General features: G+C 39.4%; 1 protein-coding gene across 2 annotated transcripts in view; it reads right to left on the bottom strand.

Annotated features, from left to right (window-relative positions):
- Positions 1 to 317: 317 nt before the first annotated feature.
- Positions 318 to 20,207, bottom strand: part of LOC131227803 (cyclin-J18) — a 35,992-nt gene continuing 16,102 nt past the window's right edge. Inside the window, exon 9 of one of the 2 annotated variants that reach the window (XM_058223627.1) lies at positions 318 to 588. In XM_058223627.1, coding sequence (XP_058079610.1) covers positions 473 to 588 — 116 coding nt within the window. In that variant the 3' untranslated portion in view covers positions 318 to 472. Of the gene's footprint in view, positions 594 to 20,207 lie in introns of both variants that reach the window. The other variant, XM_058223628.1, reaches the window with a different exon arrangement.

The raw sequence follows: 20,207 nt of genomic DNA, 5'->3' as shown, positions 1-20,207 counted from the left end.
AACCGTTTGATCAAGTGTAGGATAGACAGCTCAAAGTTTGAACGGTCAGGATCAACCAGTCTGAGAGAATTCTGAGGCCCTCCATCCATCATAGAACTCATCAATCCAACCGTCTATATGATCTTTCAAATAAGTGGAACACACAATCCCACGTTTTCCCATTATCCAATCTCGTGGATGGCCCAATCAAGACCATACAATGAGGGGAGATGATCTTTACTTGATCCCATCAGATTCAAAGAGCCAATGGAGGTGGGGCCCACTTCCCATCACCATCTGATCTTGAACACATATCTACTGTATCATTGCCATCATTTGGGGTCATTTCTCATTAGTGACAACCAATGATATTAAAAGGTGGTGGGTCCCACAATGTCTCGGAAAGGAGATTTAAAGGGAGCCGCTAATTACCTAGAGTGGAAAGTGTGGGTGTATCTATCAATCAGGTGGGTGCAGATATCAATACAAAAAATCAAAAATGAAAAGTTACATATGAAATCCAACCCCATTTTTTGTAATCTTCAGTACATGTTCCAAAATACGCTTCACGTGCTCTCCAATCTCGTCTTCTTCGTACGAAGTCACATACTTCACTGCAAAAGCAACGTGCGATCGCCTCACGTGGGAACAAGATACACGCGTGAGAGATCAGAACCGTTCTTTAGGCGATCCCAACCGTGTAGATTCCGTAGAGTGAAAACCATGCATGTATGATCATCTTGTGGGGCACAATGGAATGAAAAAAATGGGAAAGAAACGGACGGATGGAAAGAAGTTGATTGGTGGTTGAGATTATCTGCGCATGAGTGGGTCGCCAGATGATGATATTTGCATGATCTTTTGGATGCAATGGAATCTGCACGGTGAGGATCAACTGACAAGCGGGTCTGATTTCACACACGCGTGACTCGCACCCACGTATAAGGCGAATCCACGAGAAGGAAAAAATAAGCATTTCTCTAGGTGAGAATAAACCATTCAAGAGGTAAAATGATTGATAGAATGCAGGACCACCCAGTATCACGTGGACCTCCACAGTTTATGGAACCTGCTCTGCATAATCGGAACCGTCTATCTCGTGGGTCCAAATATGGATGAGAAGGACAAACCGGATACTCCACGGCCCACAAATAGATCTTTAAATGATAGGCAACATGGCTCATTCATAAGGGCTGGCCATCTTCATGATTGGAACAGTTTATCTTTTGGGCCCAAACAATGATGACGAGCACATAAAAAGCTAATCACCCTATACTCTATGGTTCGTAAATGTAAAAGATGAGTTACATATGTTCTAAAGGAGGTGAATACTACATTATCAATTTCTTATGATAAAATGCAGGAAATATATTATCAATTGCATGATGTATTAAAACTTAGATTCCAATCAATTTGTAGGATAAATTTCACCTATTATTTTTAAACAAAATAACCTTATTTCACGACATACTTAGAATCATTCTTTCAAAATAGTAAATGATAAATAATCAAATAAATCAATCACCACAAATGTACAATAAGTTATACTAGTTTGATGTTTAACACACATCTACTCTACTTCCAAAACTACTATCCTCGTAATTTTGACTTTACATTACATCAAAGTTTTCACAGGTTTACCTTAACAGAATTATTGTAATTTTTACGGGCTTACCACAATAAAATTTCGTTTTGTGATTTTCATAAGCTTATAACAAATCAACAACCTCCTTTGTAATTTTCATGGTCTTACCACAAATCAAACCAAATAAGATTTCTAGGCTATTTCAACAAATCCAAATGGAATAAAATATTAACAGTACTTATCTTCAAAAGACAGAGCGTCGTTTTGAAAATGTAGTCGAGGTTTCAAGCAGCGATTTTCTTTTTTGAGTGTCGATGAAGTAATATATACTCAATCAAAAAGAGTATAAGGATTTAATATTATTCAAATAATATAAACTCTAACTGTTGCATATTCAATTCTCTATTTATCAAGTAGAGTATAAATTACTCTCTAATTGCATTTAAAAATAACATGGAAAAATGAATTGAATAAGATAAAATAAATAAGAATTACCACACATATAACTTTGAAATAACTTGAGTTTCTCTCTAACTTCAGAAAGGTTTATCACAAAATTTCATTATACAAATGAATGAAAGAAAATCTTTATTTATAGCCAAAGGGATTGAAAATTCGATCCGCCTAAAAATAGATTCGACTGGTCGGATTCTAATGATTTCGTTCCAATGACTATCAAATTATGCGAGATAACATTTACTAAAAATTCAACTGGTGGAATTCAGGGTTCGACTAGTCAAAATCCCTTTAAAATCTAAAAGTTCCATTGTTAGAAACTTCTGAAAACTTCACTCAAGACACCTTTAGGCTGGCCCAATGCTAAGTTGGGCCGGCTAAACTTGCAATAGATTTTATGAGTCTTGTTGTAAACTTCAACTAAGCCGAGTAAAGTCCAGCTAATTGAACCTGAAGTTAGGTTGGCCGAACTTTAATGAACTTAACCTATAAATTATGCGTCTTAAACATTTAATGTCATGTTTCAAAAGCACCTAACCTAAGATCTTTCTATAGTCATTCGACTTGCCAGTTGACATATACATTGATCTTTGTTTTGAAACCAAGCAAGTCTTGAAGTATTAAAATGTTGAAACCATATTCATGAGGTGTCATAAAGAGCTTAAGTATACTTGAAATCTAACCATTATTTTATGTACGGAATTCAACAGCTTCAAATATGCTTCCAATACAAGCATTTACAAAATAGATCCTTCTAGGGTCATTCAACGCAACGTTTGACATATACATTGATCTTTGTCTTGATACCACACCAAATCCTTAAGTCTTAAAACGTTGAGATAATACTCGTGAGGTGCCATAAAGAACCGAAGTGTTTTCAAAATCTAACCATTATTTCACGTGTGAAATTCGACAAATATGCCTCAAATACAAACACTTATAAAATGAATTTGGCCCATTTACAATAGTAGGCCCACAAAAAATGATGGGCCCACAACACCATTGAGGCTTTACAGAGAGGTACGGAGGAATTGCCGGCGATTGGAGAGCCCCCAAGAAAGGAACAAAAATGTGGGGGAGAAACATTGGTTGGTGGGCCCCACTCATCATCAATTGATCAGAGCAGCCGGATAAGGACGAGCCATAATACATACAGGTTGGATATCATCTTTTCCATCCTCCTACACGAGTTTACACGTGTTGACTGCGATTTTTCAACAGACAGCTGCAGCCCGTCTTGTCCTCTTCCCTCCTACCGTTTTCTCTACTAACTTGTATTTATTTCATAGAAAACAATTGTCTGGACCACCTAAATTGGTACATGGGCCCCACCACAGAGAGATCGCATACCGTCACACTGATTGGAGAATCCTAACCGTCCCACCAATATACCCAGCTGGATGCTCGTTGAATGCTAACCACTGGCTATTTTGTTCTGACCGTCCATTTTCCAACCACCAATCCAACGGTTAAAATCGAGTGGCCGGTGTGATATTGACCACACATTGAGCCCACCTCAACTGTTTCGTTCGATGTGCTTAGCTATCTATTTACAAAGTGAGATCTCCCATTCGTAGGTGGTCCTGCAACACACCAATCTACGTCTCATTTATTTATGTGGAGTTGATACTCCGGCAAAGTACGATACTTGATACGCAGGCAATCAGAAATTGGAGGCATATATTAAACCGCTTAAATCGCAGGCCCCACTGTCCCCAAGTCACCATCTAAAAATCAGACACGTTGAACAATCCTAACCTCTGATACGTGCACACTTGTTCCTTGAAATATACCATCAGATGCTTTTCGTTTTTAACCGTCCAATAAACGTTCACCAATCTGATATTCAGGTTACCAAACAAGTGTAATTTATAGTCCATGATACATCTAAACTGAGACCCATTAATCCAACAGCTTCATTTGCAACTTCAAAGTGCCTGTGTATCATCCATCACCTCCTGCCAGAGTAACAAAGTTTTTCTCTCTTCCTTTCCATTATTTTTATTTAAGATGCGTTCATAACTACAGTGCACAAGGGGCGTAGTACGCATACCGTATATCAACACCGTCAGATGAGATGTATGTCTCTCAACCTACCCTACCTAATAATGGGAGAAAAGAAAGCCCTAGCTGGCCTATTGGAATGAGTCCAAGCTGACCTTCCAACGTAAGCTTGACCAACCTTTTCAGACCCCACATACAGCTGTTTGGTTGGCCACCCAAAAAAAAGAGTTCTTGCGGACGGCTGCAAATTGATATTGCTATCCACGAGAATATACACCGATATAAAAGGAATTACAGAACATTCCTCATCTCTCTATTAGCCATAGCCAAGCTCACATTGAACGGACCAGATCACACGGTCGAACCATGCTTAATAGGAAACAGGCAAGGCTACACGTTCAAAAGGTGAAGGCCCACTTACCAAACGGCTAAGATCTTTAGATCAACGTAATTGAACCGTAGCCCACCTGTAGTGGGGCCCACCAGATAGAATTTGACATATGACCCGTTTGGTATCAATCCCAATGCAGATTATTTTTCATGTCACGTTACTGATAAGAAGAATCCTAACGATTTGATGTATTAACCAACGCTTTGAAAGTATTATGAGATTAGGGAGGTTTGCTAATTCCACAAGCGTGTGAGGATCCCTGCAAATCCACACGTGCCAACGTAGAAAACGTGTGGGAAATCAAATTCAGGCCACTTCACGCCCAAGGTGGACCCCAGCATGCAAAACAAATTGGAGAAAAAAATGTTTGGACCGTCAGTTTAATTCGACCATTGTGGCCCACCTGAATATTAAAACTGTCCTATTTTTTAGGGAGATGATAAAGCCTCATTTCTAAACAAATGTAAAAGTTCAGATCTTACACGTGTTCCATATTGGCACATGTGCTTATGTGTGGACGGGCAAGCCTTCACACGCGGGTGGAACTAGCAAACCTTTACGTGACATTTTTCTATTTAATGAATGAATTACACCATAAATGTCATTGTTTCATAAATAGGAACACTTGGATCGTCCAATCCAATGATCTAGACCATTCATTTGGCCCACGCAATTAATGGGCTACAATTTCATCAATAACCTTTAATATGGACGGTCAAAATCCTTTCCAAAAATACGTCCATCCAATCATCTGATCCATCGATTTCCTAAGGGCCCGTCATGGATTGCATATGATTAAGTGAATCGATGCAACTAGGAGCACCATAAGTTATAAGTACTCTAACAGCATTCGAGCAGTTCTATATCGGTGCTTCGCGCGTTCAATAAAGCTCCTGTACAAGTCACACGTGTGCGAGCATGGCACATGGGTCTGAGATCCAATCCCTCTTATGGATGGATTGGATCTTGGACCCAAAGGCCATGCTGGCACATGGGTGGAATGTACACACGCGTATCAACTTCATTTCGTACAATTATCGTGTCCAGATCAGCAGGGTCCATGCACTCTCCGAGGACCTGCTTTCACACGTGTGAATGATCCAATCCGATCATCATAGAAGATCATGTAGAGTCCTGGCCCAAACTTCAATTTGGCATTTGAGCCACAACCGTTCACAAGAAATCGGCTGGTAAATATGAAATGGTTACCTTGAAATTTTGGTTTTTGTTTTTTTTTTTTTTTTTTAATAAAAGTGGTAATTGGAGAAATGTGGGGCCCAGCAGGTGTATGTTTGACATCCAACCCGTCTGACATATACACCATACCATCATTACGAGAGGAAACAAAACTCCAACGATCAATTGATAAGATGGGACAATTCAAAAAAACTAATACACGCCACTAAAAAAATATAAAAACTTCATGTGTAGCCTATCTGGTGGTGATTTGATCAGTCAGGTTTTTGGGTGTGTAAATGGCCAATTTCATACGTCAGATGGATTTGATGTCATACATATACCACAGTGGCTCTATAATTCTCAACTTCACCAGCTTTTAATATAAATATTATTATTTTTATAGAAGTACTTAATTAATATAAAATTTATATTCTAATACTTTTTGAAAAAACTACCTCATTAACCAATATGATTATCATTTTACTAGTTAAAAGACACTCACGAGCCAATGAGTGCATGGCTTCGGTGGGCCCATATTAGAACAAGAATCCGAAAAATCAACTCTATCTGAGATTCAGGTGGACCAGTTGATTGGAAATAGTGTACAAGGTAATGTTTACCTTCCAAAATGTTGCCGTTAGTGTAACTCATGAGAACCCCTATTAGATATTATTTTTGCGACATGGGCCTAAATGTTTGTGTTAAATTTAACAATTGGAGTGAATTTCATATAATCATCATGGTAAGCTCAGTAAAAAAACAAAAGCCAACATCTCTCTCCCAACTCTCCATGAGTTTGGGCCACCAGAATCACAGGTTAGCCTGATTTTGCCTTTGGGCCTAATATTGGACTTAATATCTAATGATTGGGGTGGATATTATATAAATATTCTAATGGGCACCCTTGAAATCAAGAGGTACATCCCACTCCATCTTTTATCTTTATACTCTTTGTACCATTTGAGAGGGATGCTGGACTTATTTTAGCCGAGGCACACCATGATGTTTATGTAAGATCTACTTCGACCATTAGATGTGTAATCTTAGTTAAGGCCTTAGAAAAAAATAAAGATAAGTTATGATTCAGGTGATACACACCAAAGAAAATTGTTGGGAGAGAGATGCTCACCCTTGATTTTTAGAGAGTCTAACATGATGATTAAATGAAATCTACTCTAACGATTAGATGCTACACAAAAATCAGATGGACTATACCAAGGGAAACCATTTAAAGGGTGATTGTTGCCAAGTACGATGTTTCCAATCATGTGATCCACCTAAGTCATAAATGGGGGTGATTTTTGGACCATTGACTTGACATAAGGTGACACACAAGTGGTCAAGATGGATTTTACATAAACATCATAATGTGGTATACGCAAGCAATCGAACATTTGCTCAAACACCAACCCAACCAGCCGAAAAAATCAAATAATAACGGAAAGTAGTGGAATGATAATAATTATAGACTAATGAGGTAGTTGTTTGAAAACCTTTTTGACAAAGGTATCAAAATGTAAATTCCATATTAATTAGATGGTAATTTATAAAATTACTCTTAAAAAAAATACATGAGCATTTTAGTAATTTCATCTCTTACAAAAGCATCTCCCTTAAATTTCCTTTAGTAAAGGCATTATTTGTTAAAATGCAAATTTCTAAGGAATTTTGTTGTAATAATTCCTTATTTAGTTTTTTTTTTTTTTTTTACACGCACACACACCCCACACACGCATGCCGTGGGATTTCACCACTGATGGGTACTCAAAACCTTGACCCGGTGTTGAAACTCTTGGGAGTCTACCACCCGGGTAAGAGTAATGACCCTAATTCCTTATTTAGTTATTTATATAGCATTTTTTTAAAAACAAAGGCTTTAAATACCACTTACCTCAAATGTAGAGCACAGAAGAAATGGAGAAAGAGCTAAAGGTAAAGGTAGGATTCCATGTAAGCGCCAATTGTTGTCAGATGTCTTCAATCTATCTGAAACAAAGTCTATCGATGGCATCGACAAACCATTCAATCCTATCGACAGTGTACTCGATCCTATCGAGAAATTTTGAAAAAATTTAAGTTGCTCGTTGGACAGTTTTTGGAGTGTTACTCAATCCCATTGAAGGTGGCTTCAATCCCATCGACAAACCCTCGATGCCTATCGATCTTATTGAAGTTCCTATCGACAGATGCATGCGATTTTGTGAAAATGCATAATTTGTTTCTTAATTCAATTATAACTCTATATAAGGGGTTGTAAACGAGAGAATTAGGGTTAATCACATACAAGGAGCTTTTAGAGCGAGAGAGAGAGAGAGAGAGAGAGAGAGAGAGAGAGAGAGAGAGCAAAGCAAAGGTTTTATGAAAGGATTTTGGGGTTGTTCGGATCAGTAAGTCCATCCATCTCTTGTAATTTCGTTTTCACAGTGGATTCATTATCGCTTTGTGCCATTGTTTTTTCTTACAAGGGTTTTTTCCATGTAAAAATCATGTAAACTCTGTGTGTCTGCGTTAAGTTTGATTTCGTCTTGTTTGATTGAATTCAAGTTCGCTATCGCGCTATCCCCAACAAGCGGTATCAGAGCAAATATTGAGATTACGAGTTCTAATATGAAATATGTCGACAAAAGAGTCTAACATGAAGTATGAAACGGAGAAATTCACCGATAAAAATAACTTTAAAGTATGGAAAATTAAGATGATGGGCCTTCTAGTTCAACAAGGATTGCAATATGCTCTCCTTAGTAAGGCAAAGCGTCTTGCATTTATGAGTGATGAAGAGTATGATGAACTTGATGAGAGAGCTACAACTTTGATCCAATTGTGTCTAGCGGATAATATTTTCTATTATGTCCTAGAACAAAAGACCACCACAGGGGAATAGATGAAACTAAATATTTTACACATGAAGAAATTCATGGGCAGTCGTCTATACCTTAAGAAACAGTTCTATAACCTTTTAGATGATAGATGGGTCTAATATCAATGAACACATGTGCACATTCAATGAATTGCTTTATAAACTAACGAATGTAGAGGTTAAGATTAAATAATAATAATAATAATAATAATAAAGATAAAATCCTTAATTCTATTGAATTCACTCCCACCGTCTTATGATAATCTCGTAAACACTCTAATCCACGGTAGGGATACCATCAATGTTGAAACCGTCATCTCAGCCCTTCACGAGAAGTAAATGAGAATGAAAGACTGTGGTGAGTATACCTCTACAGATGCATTAGTTACTATAGAAAGGAATTTTAAATGGGAAAACGAAAATTCTCGGTCTATATCTAAATTGAAAGCGAATGAGAATATGAAGTGTTAGAATTATTAAATGACAAGGTACTTGAAGAAGGATTATTGGAATCCTAAGGCACAGAAGGGAGAGAAATTTGGAATGCGATGAAGGAAGCCAATAGATCGTGATCTAGTGAGGAGGAGGACGGTGGTGATGTCTTGCCATATCCAAATCTGGCTACCTCAGTAACGACTGGATTTTGGATTTTAAGGCTTCGTGCCATATGACTTCTCACAAGGATTAGTTCACTATTTAAAGCAAGTATAATGGTGGACAGGTTTTTATGGGCAATAATATTGCATATAAGGTGGTTAGCATTCGTTCGGTGCGCATCAAGTGTAGTATATTCTATGGGGTGTAGTATATTCTAACAAATGTACGATGCATTTCAGACGTCAAGAAAAACCCGATCTCTCTTAGAGCATTAAAGGCAGTTGAGTACAAATTTATTGGTTTTGATCGGATCCTTAAAGTTTCTAAATTGACTCTCATATTAATGAAAGCGTAGTAAAGTAATAACCTTTATAAATTGATTAATTGGGAATACTGTATCGGGTGAATTTACAGCATTTATAGCAGAATCTGCATCGGCACGATTATAGCATGCACGTCATGGCGACATGAGCAATTATTGTATGTATGTACTTTCTGATCATAACTTGATTCCTGACTTTAAATATGTTAATTTTTATATATGTAAGCATTATATATATGGTAAACAATCACCAATAACTTTTAAGACTGAAAAACATGCATGTAAGGGACTGCTTGAGTATGTGCATTTAGATGTATTGGGTTAGCATTTTATGTCTCATTCATCTATGACTACTCTAGAAAAGTGTGAGTTTATTTTTTAAAAAATAAATCCAATGTATTCATCACATTTAAAATGTGCAAGGCAATTGTTGAGAAGCAGACGACAGAAACTGAAAGTTCTAAGGACAAACAATGGAGGTAAATTTACTTCAAAGGAATTCAACTAATTTTTAAAATATGGTAGGATTGTGAGGCACAATACAGTGAATGATACACCTGAGCAAAATGATGTGGTGAAACGAATGAATCAAGCTCTCCTGGAGAGAGCCTGAAGCATGTTGAGCAATGCTAGATTGGGCACGGAGTTATGGACTAAGACAGTTAACATGGCTTATTACCTGATGAATCAATCACCATCTACGCCAATAGACTATAAGATTTCATAATAAATGTGGAGTGGTCACAATGTTAATTACTCGCAGTTGCGGATTTTTTGTTGAGATGCTTATTCTTATGTACTGTTAGTTTGAAAGATATAAGTTAGACCAAAGGATGAAGAAACTTACCTTTGTGGGTTATGATGATGACATGAAACAATACAAGATATATGACCTTATCACTCAGAAAATCACTTTCAGCCACGACATCCGGTTTGATGAGGATTCTGTGTTCCGTAAATAAGAACACAAGAAATCAGAGAAATCAACAGTTATTAATGTTGAGATTAAAAAGGGTGAAACACGGACTGAACCCATGCTGTAGACAGAGGTACATGAGTAGGTGGAGCAATCACTTCTCAAAAGGAATCCATCGAGAGATCACAAATTACCGACCAGATACGGAGATAACTCGATGTTGCATTCACCCTTATTACAGATGAGGGGGATCTGTATACCTTCTAAAAAGCATTAGATGACCCTGATGCTGAAAAGTGGATGACGGTCATGCATGACGAGATTGACTCTTTGCATAAGAATGATATATGAAAGCTGGTGGAACTTCCAGTTTAACGTAAAGCGATAGGTTATAAGTAAATTTACTAGAAGAAGCAGAATAGATACAAGACAAGATTAGTCGTGAAAGGATATGCACAAAAGGAGGGTATCGAATTCAGCAAAATTTTTATACATGTGGTCAAGTAGGTGTTTATCAAATTTGTATTAACATTGGTTGTTCAATACAACTTAAAATTGAAATAGATAGATGTGAAGATTGCTTTCCTACATGGGGAGTTGAAATATCATATTTACATGAAGCAACCAAAAGAGTTCAAAGTGAAAGGGGTTAAATAATAAAATTTAAAGACCAAAATCAAAAAATGGAAGATGGAAGAATTCCGAAAGAGAGAATTTGAATCTGAGGCTTTATTCACAGAACTTCAACACATTGATAACAGACCCGATGATGATCCTCTCCTGATGGAAGTCTTATCACGAAGAATCCAGATCATTCAGGCTATCTCTGCTAGAGCTTTAGAAGATGAGCGGTCTTGGAAGCTGAAATCAAGAGCCAAATGGATTTCAGAGGGTGAAAAGAATAACAAATTCTTTCATAATTTAACTAATATGAGAGCCAGGGCAAATGCTATCCACAGCATCACCATCGATGATAAAGACAAAATTGCGGACCGTGCAGTTGCTCATTTCAATTTTGTCCTCTCTTCTGAAGGATGGACCAGACCTCAATTGGACGAGATCCATTTTCGTTCGTTGCTGAGTTTGGAAGTAGACCTTCTTGAGACTCCTTTCACGAAAGAGGAAACTAAAGAAGCTCTAGACGCGATGGCAAGAGACAAAGCCCCTGGGCCTGATGGTTTTCCTATTCTTTTCTACCAAACCTTCTGGACCACTGTCTGTTCTGATGTCAAGGAATTCTTAGCCAAATTTCACTTCAGGGGCAAACTATCCAAAGGCATCGGTGCTTCTTTCATTGCCCTCATTCCCAAAGTCGTTGGTGCTAATTCTTTTTCAGATTTTAGGCCCATCAATCTCATTGGCAGCCCTCACAAGATTTTGGCTAAAATTCTGTCCACAAGGCTCGCTTCAGTAATGGCGAAATTAATCTCCAAAAATCAGAATGCTTTCTTAAAGGGCAGGCAAATTATCGATGGTGCCTTGATAGCAAATGAAGTGCTACACTCTTGTCACAGGTATGGTTAAAGAAGTTTATTCTGCAAGCTAGACATTGAGACAGCTTACGACCATGTTGATTGGGAGTTTTTGCATTACATGCTTCTTCGAATGGGCTTTGGTGCTAAATGGAGAAGATGGATCAAGGCTTGCGTCGAATCAGCTCATTTTTCGGTCCTCCTCAACGGAGTTCCGAAGGGATTTTTTCCTTCCTCAAGAGGTCTACACTAGGTAGACCCTTTATCTCCCCTCCTCTTTCTGACGATTGGTGAAGCCCTTTCTCAGATGTTGCTTATGGGTCAAAATGCTGGTATTTTTTGAGGCATATCCATGCCAGGAATCTCACCCAATAACACACATTCAATTCGCTGATGATACCCTAATCATGGCTGAAGCAGATCCAGTCTTCATTTCCAATCTCCACACAGCTCTAAAGTGTTTTGAAGCTGTCTTGAGCCTGTGAATAAATTCGGCTAAATCTAAGGTTTTGGGAGTCAACATATCTGCGCAACAACTCTCTGAATACGCTCAGTCCATGGGTTGCTCTGTTGCTTCATTCCTAACAACCCGATTTCTATGTGGGACAAGGTCATTGAAAAGGTTCAGAAGATGCTGGCGACATGGAAGTATAGATATCTATCTTTGGGGGGTAGGCTCACCCTCATTAAAGCTGCCTTATCCAATATTCCCATATACTTCATGTCCCTCTTTAAATGCCGCTCCTCTATTTTGCGCCGGATAGATAACCTGCGAAGGGACTTCTTGTTGTGTGTCAAGGATAACCAAAAGAAATTCCACCTCTTGGATTGGCAGGAAGTTTGCAACCATTTTCAGGAGGGAGGCGCGAGTATCAGGAGCCTGAAAACGATGAATCGTTCCCTTCTTGGCAAATGGTCTTGGAGACTGGGAGTGGAACAAGACGCCTTCTGGAACATCATCGTTAAATGAAAATATGGATGCTCCCCGGGAGGATGGTGGACCAAAAACTCTTCCGCTTATCGAGCCTCTTACATCTGGAAAGGTATTCTTCAGTCCAAAAATCCTGTGGTTGGGAACATTAGCTTTGTCCTTAGGAACGGTTCAGCGATCCGTTTCTGGGAAGACATCTGGCTAGGGGAGACCTCATTAAAGGACAGATTCCCATCTATCTACAATCTGGCTTTGGAGAAAAACAGTCCTGTTGCTTCCTATTTTTCTATTTTCAACTCGGGTCTAGTATGGGACATTTCGTGCAGAAAAATCTCCAAGACCGGGATGTCAGCAATTACATTCAACTCTTAGATTGTCTTTCAAGGGCGAGCCCGACTCAATTCAAACCTGACAGAATCATCTGGCTGAAGGATAAATCCTCCCGCTTTTCGATCAAATCTCGCTATACAGTCATTGCCCCTCTTCCCTCTTCAGACTCTCTGGCTACTCCTTTCATATGGCGTTACTCTACCCCTCCTAAGTTCATCTGTTTCGAATGGCTATCGGCTAAGAATCGGATCCTAATGATCGATAATCTCAAGAAGAAAGGAATGCAGCTAGTCAACATATGCCTATGTTGTATGGGCGACGAGGAATCTGTTGATCACCTTCTGATCCACTATCCCCTCATCTCCTAGATTCTCTTCAACTTCTTTATCAGTTTTAATATCAGCGGGTGTTTTCCGGCTACCACTTCTTCCTTGCTCGCTTATTGGCATGGATTCAAGTTGGGAAAAATCAGAACACAGGTGTGGAGAATGTCTATCCTCGCTATCTGGTGGGTGGTCTGGAAAGAGCGGAACGACAGATGTTTCAATAACATTCAATCCTCACCGCATTATGTGGGAACTAAGGCTAAAAATTTATTAATCAAATGAGCGGTTGCTGTCCCATGTCTTAAATATTTTAATTTTCTATTTCTTGTCTTGTAGCCTTGGCCTGCTATCTCAGCAGTCTTATTTTGTTCTTCCCCTGTTTTCTAATATATTCTAGTTAACTTTTTAAAAAAATAATAAAATTTATAAATTAAGGAGTTTGTTATTTGGTGAAGAACTTTATTTATTACTCACGTACTAAGTATATTAGTGTTCGTCATCATTTTTTTTAACAGATGCTCAAAGAAGATGGTGTAACTTTAAAAAAGATCCATACAAGCATAATCCTGACCGACATACTTATGAAAGTAATTCTTACGGAGGCTTCACGGAAGCTTGACTTGTGCATTAGAAGCAATAATAAAGTATGACGAGGTTAGCAGGATAACATCGTTACCCATGTTTCAACCCATGTGACTAAAAAGCTTAGGGCTCTTACACCAAGTTAGACATTAACATGATAACATCGCACTCGTTGGCAATATGCCAGATAACACCGCCGTTAGATTGACGGTCCAATTAGCTGGACCCAGATCAAGTCAACCGTCCAACTTCTGGCCTATGTATGGACGGTTAAAATGTTAAAATTGTCAAAAGGTCTACGCTCAAAAAGGTGAAATCCTAGGAAATAAATCTTCGTCGAACCGTCCATCACGTGGACCCCACCAAATATCAAGACAAACATCCGGCCATAATTATCAAGATATCCTACTTGCAATGTTTTCTAGATTAAACGTGTCAGCCGCACATTATTTTTGGATTTTTACTAGTCAGCCAATAATTGATAAACGGATAAAGGGGGGTTTTGTGCTATCACACCTGATGACGCATTCTCATCCACACGTGCGAACATGGAACACGTGTGGGAGATCCGAGCCTTCCATCAAGTAAGCTGCAATGTTTGGATGTCTGTCCTATACAACACGAAATGATCATACGCTCCAATGGATGGTAATTACCAGAGGTCCAAGTTGTATGGGACCCACCAGTCTATTTGATGTACCCACTAGATATCAAAATGCAGACTGATCTGTATAACTCAGGTGAGCCACAGCATAAGGAAAAACACGAGACATTGGGAAAGGGACGGCCACCAACTTCTAGATGGAATGCATGGTCCACCATACCATGTATATCTCATCTAACCCACTCATCAAGTGGGCCTCACAAGGATGAAAGGACGAGCTCGAAACTAGACCGTTCAAAAACTCACACTGGCCATGATCAGGATGGGATGTACGGTGAACATGAGATGCACCATTTGGATTCCATATTCACATCACAGGAAGGCCCCACACAGCTTAATTTTCAAGTGTATATGATCACTCCCCTGGGATTAAGCATCGTTTCAAAGTGATGGATGTCAAACGTGTTAATATTGGCACGTGTGCGTGGGTGTGGATGATGTTGAATTAACCAGCATTTTCGGTACCTTTTGTTTTGGTCTGCAGAGAGATGAGAGAATGCATATTGCGGCTGTATTGGATGGACGGGCCACACCTCGAGTTGCCCACGCCCCAAAAGTCACTCATTTTCTGGCCGTTGATCGTGAACCATTGGTAGATTTTACTTTCCGACTGTACTCTCAATTGAAAAACAAGGACCATATGAAACAGACACTGGGGCATGTGCAATCCAAGGTGGGCCTACGGATCCAATGGTCTAGATCAGTCAAGGTGGGTCACCAAAATATAGTGAGCACGCATCACCATAAATTTTGATAAAATATGAGTAGGAGCAAATGCTAAAGTGGCACCCCAATCCGTATAGAGAAGTAAATTGTAGGTCCCATCTATTAGGCAGTCAACAACTGCCAGCTAAGCCACCACTGTGGAATGATATATACATCCCAACCGCATGGTAATTGCTACATGTTAAATCCGTGCAGGACCCATCGATGATGTGCCTGTAGCACCCAAACAGTATCAACGTAGGCACCTTTCATACCAAGAAACTTCCCTACCAAAAATTAGGTGGTACACACCACTAAGGACCAATAGACAAATCACACGCGCACACACACACTCTCTCTCTCCCTGTGGGAAATGGTTACGAGTGGTCGAGCTCATGGGAACTTCCCAAGAGGTCGAGCTGTGTGGCCCCACCGTGATGCATGTCAAACATTAACACTGGAGAAATGGTTCCGTGCGGTTGAGCTTATGGGAACTTCCCATGAGGTCGAGATATATGGCCCCACCATGATGATGCATGTCGAACATTAACATTGTGCATTTGATGGGTCCCCTTTAAATTATGGGATATCCCAAAAATCAGTCGTATACCGAACTCAGGTGGGCCATACCATCTAAAATTATGTGAAGACATGCCTAAAACATATAAAAGTACTTGGTAGGGCTGACCTAAAATTTGGATGCATCTGAAAGTTGGTCAAACCTTTCATCCAAGTGGGACACAATGAATGGATGGGTTGGATTTGTGAACCACACCTTGATAGGCCCAAAAAAATGATTATGAATGTTTTAATGAGAGGGTAACCCCTCTCAACTTTTGTGCGTGGTGTGGCCCTTGAAAGTCATCAATTCACTTGATTTTGAAGCCCAAGGCCCACCATGGAATAGTACATCTGACTGATGGGGTAGATGTTCAATACGCACGACGGTGGGGCCCACACAGCTCGACCTCATTGGAAGTTCCCATGAGCTCGACCGCATAGAACCCTTTCATATATCACGAGCTTTCACGAGAATTTGTTGAGAATTCATTTATGGTGATATGAGCCCAAAATCTGAACCGTCCACCTGATGCAACACCTCATGAAACCTTTAGGGCCCAACTTTTACCCTGATCTAAAACTCTAGTGGGCCATGTCAAAAGAAAATAGTTTCCTTCCTTGATTTGACTCTCTTTCAAGAAGGCCCACCAAAGTTTTGAATCATAGTAAAAACTGCGCATTAGGGGTTTCATGAGGTGCTTCATTAAGTGGACAGTTCAGATTTTAAACTCATATCACTGGAAATGAGTTCTAAAAAGTTCTCACGAGAAAGGTGTGCAGCCGAGCATTCCTCTGTATATATTTATTAAGGCAAACTTAAATTTTGGAATGGCAGGTTTGGTTTCAGTGCATTCTTTCGGTCCCCATCCTCGTGATTTGTACTTAATGGCTGACTTCGATGACAGGTACAGAATCTCAAGTGTGGTGTACAATGCAGGAAAAAGCCATACGCTTCTTTAAGTTTATTTGTGGATTAGATTTAAAGACTGCCCTCGTGGGGAAGTAATGGCGCGACTTAGCTGCAACCGTGGACGCTAACCGTGGGCCCACCTCCATGTATTGTATGCTTTGTATATTTTACACTGTCCATCTGTTTGTTTTTTTTTTTTTTTTCTACATTATTTTAGGGCATGATCCTAAAAATGAAGCATATATACATTTCAAGTGGATGAAGGGAAAAAACAAATATCATCTTCATTCAAAACTTTCGTAGCCCATGGTCAATGACTACGGTATCCCGTGGTGTGGTCCACTTGAAATTTACCTTTGCTTTATTTTTGAAACCATGCCTTGAAATAAGCCAGCCAAATAAATGAACAGAGTGAACATACAATACATACATGGAGGCAAGCCCCATGGTCAACGTCCCACCCACATCAATGGTTCCAGAGTCCAGCTAAGTTGCATACGTGGAGTAAATCATCACACCTACAATCTATCCACGGTTCTCATGAGAACTTTTTTAAAACTAACCTCCCCTTATATGAACCCAAAATCTGAACTGTCCACGTGATGAAGCACCCTATAAAATCCTCAAAGCCCAACTTTCGCCTTGACCTAAAACTTTGGTGGGTCATGGCAAAAGGAAACAGTTTCCTCCCTTGATTTGTCTCTCTTTTTCTGTGGCCCACCAAAGTATTGGATCAGGGTGAAAGTTGGGCTCTAAAAGTTTCATGGGGTACTGCATCACGTGGATGATTCAGATTTTGGGCTCATATTACCAAAGATGAGTTCTGAAAAAGTTCTCACGAGACCTAAAGAGGATTGATGTGTATATCAGAGGAATGCTCACGTGTGCACCTTCTCATGTGAACTGAACACCGGCACGCACCTTTGCACATGTGTCATGGGCACATAATCTTAACTGTCCCCGTGATGTGGCACCCCTTCAAACCTCACAAGCCAACTTTCAACTTGATATAAAACTCTAGTGGGCCGTGGCAAAAGGAAACAATTTCCTCCCTTGATTTGCATTTCTCTTTGCTATGGCCCATTAGAGTTTTGTATCAGGCTGAAAATCGGGCCCGTTGAGTTTCAAGGGATGCCACATCCCATAGACCATTCAGATTTTGCATTCATAACACGTGTGTAAAGGTGCACACACCTGCACACCCGTTCTCATAGGTTTTTGTGATAACCTTTTCAAATCTCATCTCCCATGTTGAGTACAAAATCTGAATCGTCCATGCGATGCAGCACCTGATGAAACCCCCAGGGCCCAACTTTCATCCTGATCTAAAACTTTGGTGGGTCATGGCAAAAGAGGGGCAATTCAAAGGAGGAAACTGTTTCAAAAAAGTGAGAGGCATATCACAGGTGATGAGTTCCGAAAATGTGCTAACAAGAACTCATGAGAATTAGTGCGCGCAGGTGAGCATTCCTATATATATATATATATATATATATATATATATATAAAAGTAGCTCTCAAGTCCAACCAGTTGGATATAATACATAGTCCACTCATCAAATAACTTCTAACTTGTGAGATGAGTAAAACATCTAACCTGTGGATGACGTGCCATTTGTCCTATAACCGCTTTTGCATGATCAATCTTCATTCAACCACTAAATGGATAATGTGGCGTCGCACGATGCGCTCCAGCTGTATTACCATAGAATCCTTTTTGTATATCCCAAAAAATCTCTAAATACTCTACACAAATTCATCCATATCACACGCAACTCATTTTGACTAGCTTTTGCAGTCAAGTCAGCAAGTTTTAAAACTATGACTCAATCCATCATTTTTCTTCCACGAGTCAAGTGACCACATTCATCTTCCAACAGTAATGCCTTCAATTGTCTAATCCTGCCAACATTATTTACCAATGGCCCCATATTCCTCGATCAACAGTTGTATTTACCAGTTACTATTATCACCCAAACCACAACAATAATGAGATTATCTTATCATTACATGATTGGATTAAGGTCGTCTTTTATACAATGAGATTATCTTATCATAACACAGTTGATTACTCCATGATTGTATACTTTTTAAGCACTGAATATAGGTTGTACCTACAACCATTTAAAAAAAGACCCAAAAATACTTCCAAGGCCTAAATCGCTTTCCATCTTAAGGGAATCTTGATAATGGTAGCTCTTAAAGAAATCTTTAGTAGTGGAAAATTGCTATCACTTAACAGTCTGATGGAAAAAAAGGACGGTCCACTAGTGGAGGTGGGCCATGCTTTGTCTCTCAACTTCAAAAGGGCAATCAAGCCTAACTTTAAAGAATGGGTGGATGATATTCCTCGACATCTATTAGGATATTTGTCATTTCTAAGAACAGGGCCTTGAAAGCTATGTTTCGAACAATGGCAGTACCATAAGATCATAGGGTCTTTTTCTTTTTCTTTTTTCCTTTTTTCCTAACTCTTTATTCAAGGAGCTGAATTTTCCATTTCAAGCTTCAGATGACCAAATAACCCACGCAGGCATTCAACAGCACTTTGTCATGTTGTGACACGTGGCACTCTCTCGTTGATAGACTGAGATGGCCATTCCAACAAATATTAGCAACATTTTTAAAATATTGATTTTTTTGGATAAATGAAGTAATTTTTACAGCAAAAACAATTCATCAAGCTTTTACCAAATCATGCTCGGAGTCAAAATTAGGGGTGTACATCAAGCTGAACCGAGTCGAGCTGGCCTCAGCTCGACTTGGCTCGGCCACTAGCTGACCCTAGCTCAAACTCAGCTCGGCTCGGTCCTCGAGCCTGACTGGTCAGCTCGGCTCGATCAGCAGCTCGGGCCAATTCAAACCAAAATCGAGCCCCTGCAGCATTTTCACAAACAAATGCGGTGCACTTTCAATTTCTCACTGTATGTAAAACAACGACAGTATAGGCAACATCAAAATCAAGGAAAAATGATAATTGTTTCATAAACATACCTTCCTTGTCACCAGTCGACACTTCGTTGAGTCATTTCATCAAACACTTGGTGAGCAACGTTAATATCAAAGTAACCGAGTCAGCGTACTAGTTCGATCCGAGTTCAATCCGAGTCGAGTCAAGCTCGGGCGAACTCAAACTCGGTTTGAAATTTTTTTCGGGCTCAAAAAATCAGCTCCACTCAGCTTCGAACTGAGCCGAATTGAGTGAGCTAACCGAGCTAACTCAGTTTTTGTACACCGCTAGTCAAAATTCAGGAGCAGGGTTTTTTGAAGGGAGAAATTACCAAAATACCCATCTAATTTTTCTTTCGAAAGGTGACAAAATCTAGAATTTTGGGCCCCACATCCATCCGATATATGCATCCAAATCAAATCATCAGATGGGCCACACATGAATTTGTTTGTTTTTGGATAGAGTAAGTTGTTTTTTTTATGGTGTAGCC

The sequence above is a fragment of the Magnolia sinica genome, chromosome 15 (assembly GCF_029962835.1).
Source record: "Magnolia sinica isolate HGM2019 chromosome 15, MsV1, whole genome shotgun sequence".
In the NCBI taxonomy this organism is placed as follows: domain Eukaryota; kingdom Viridiplantae; phylum Streptophyta; class Magnoliopsida; order Magnoliales; family Magnoliaceae; genus Magnolia; species Magnolia sinica.
This window is presented reverse-complemented; position numbering and strand designations above follow the sequence as displayed.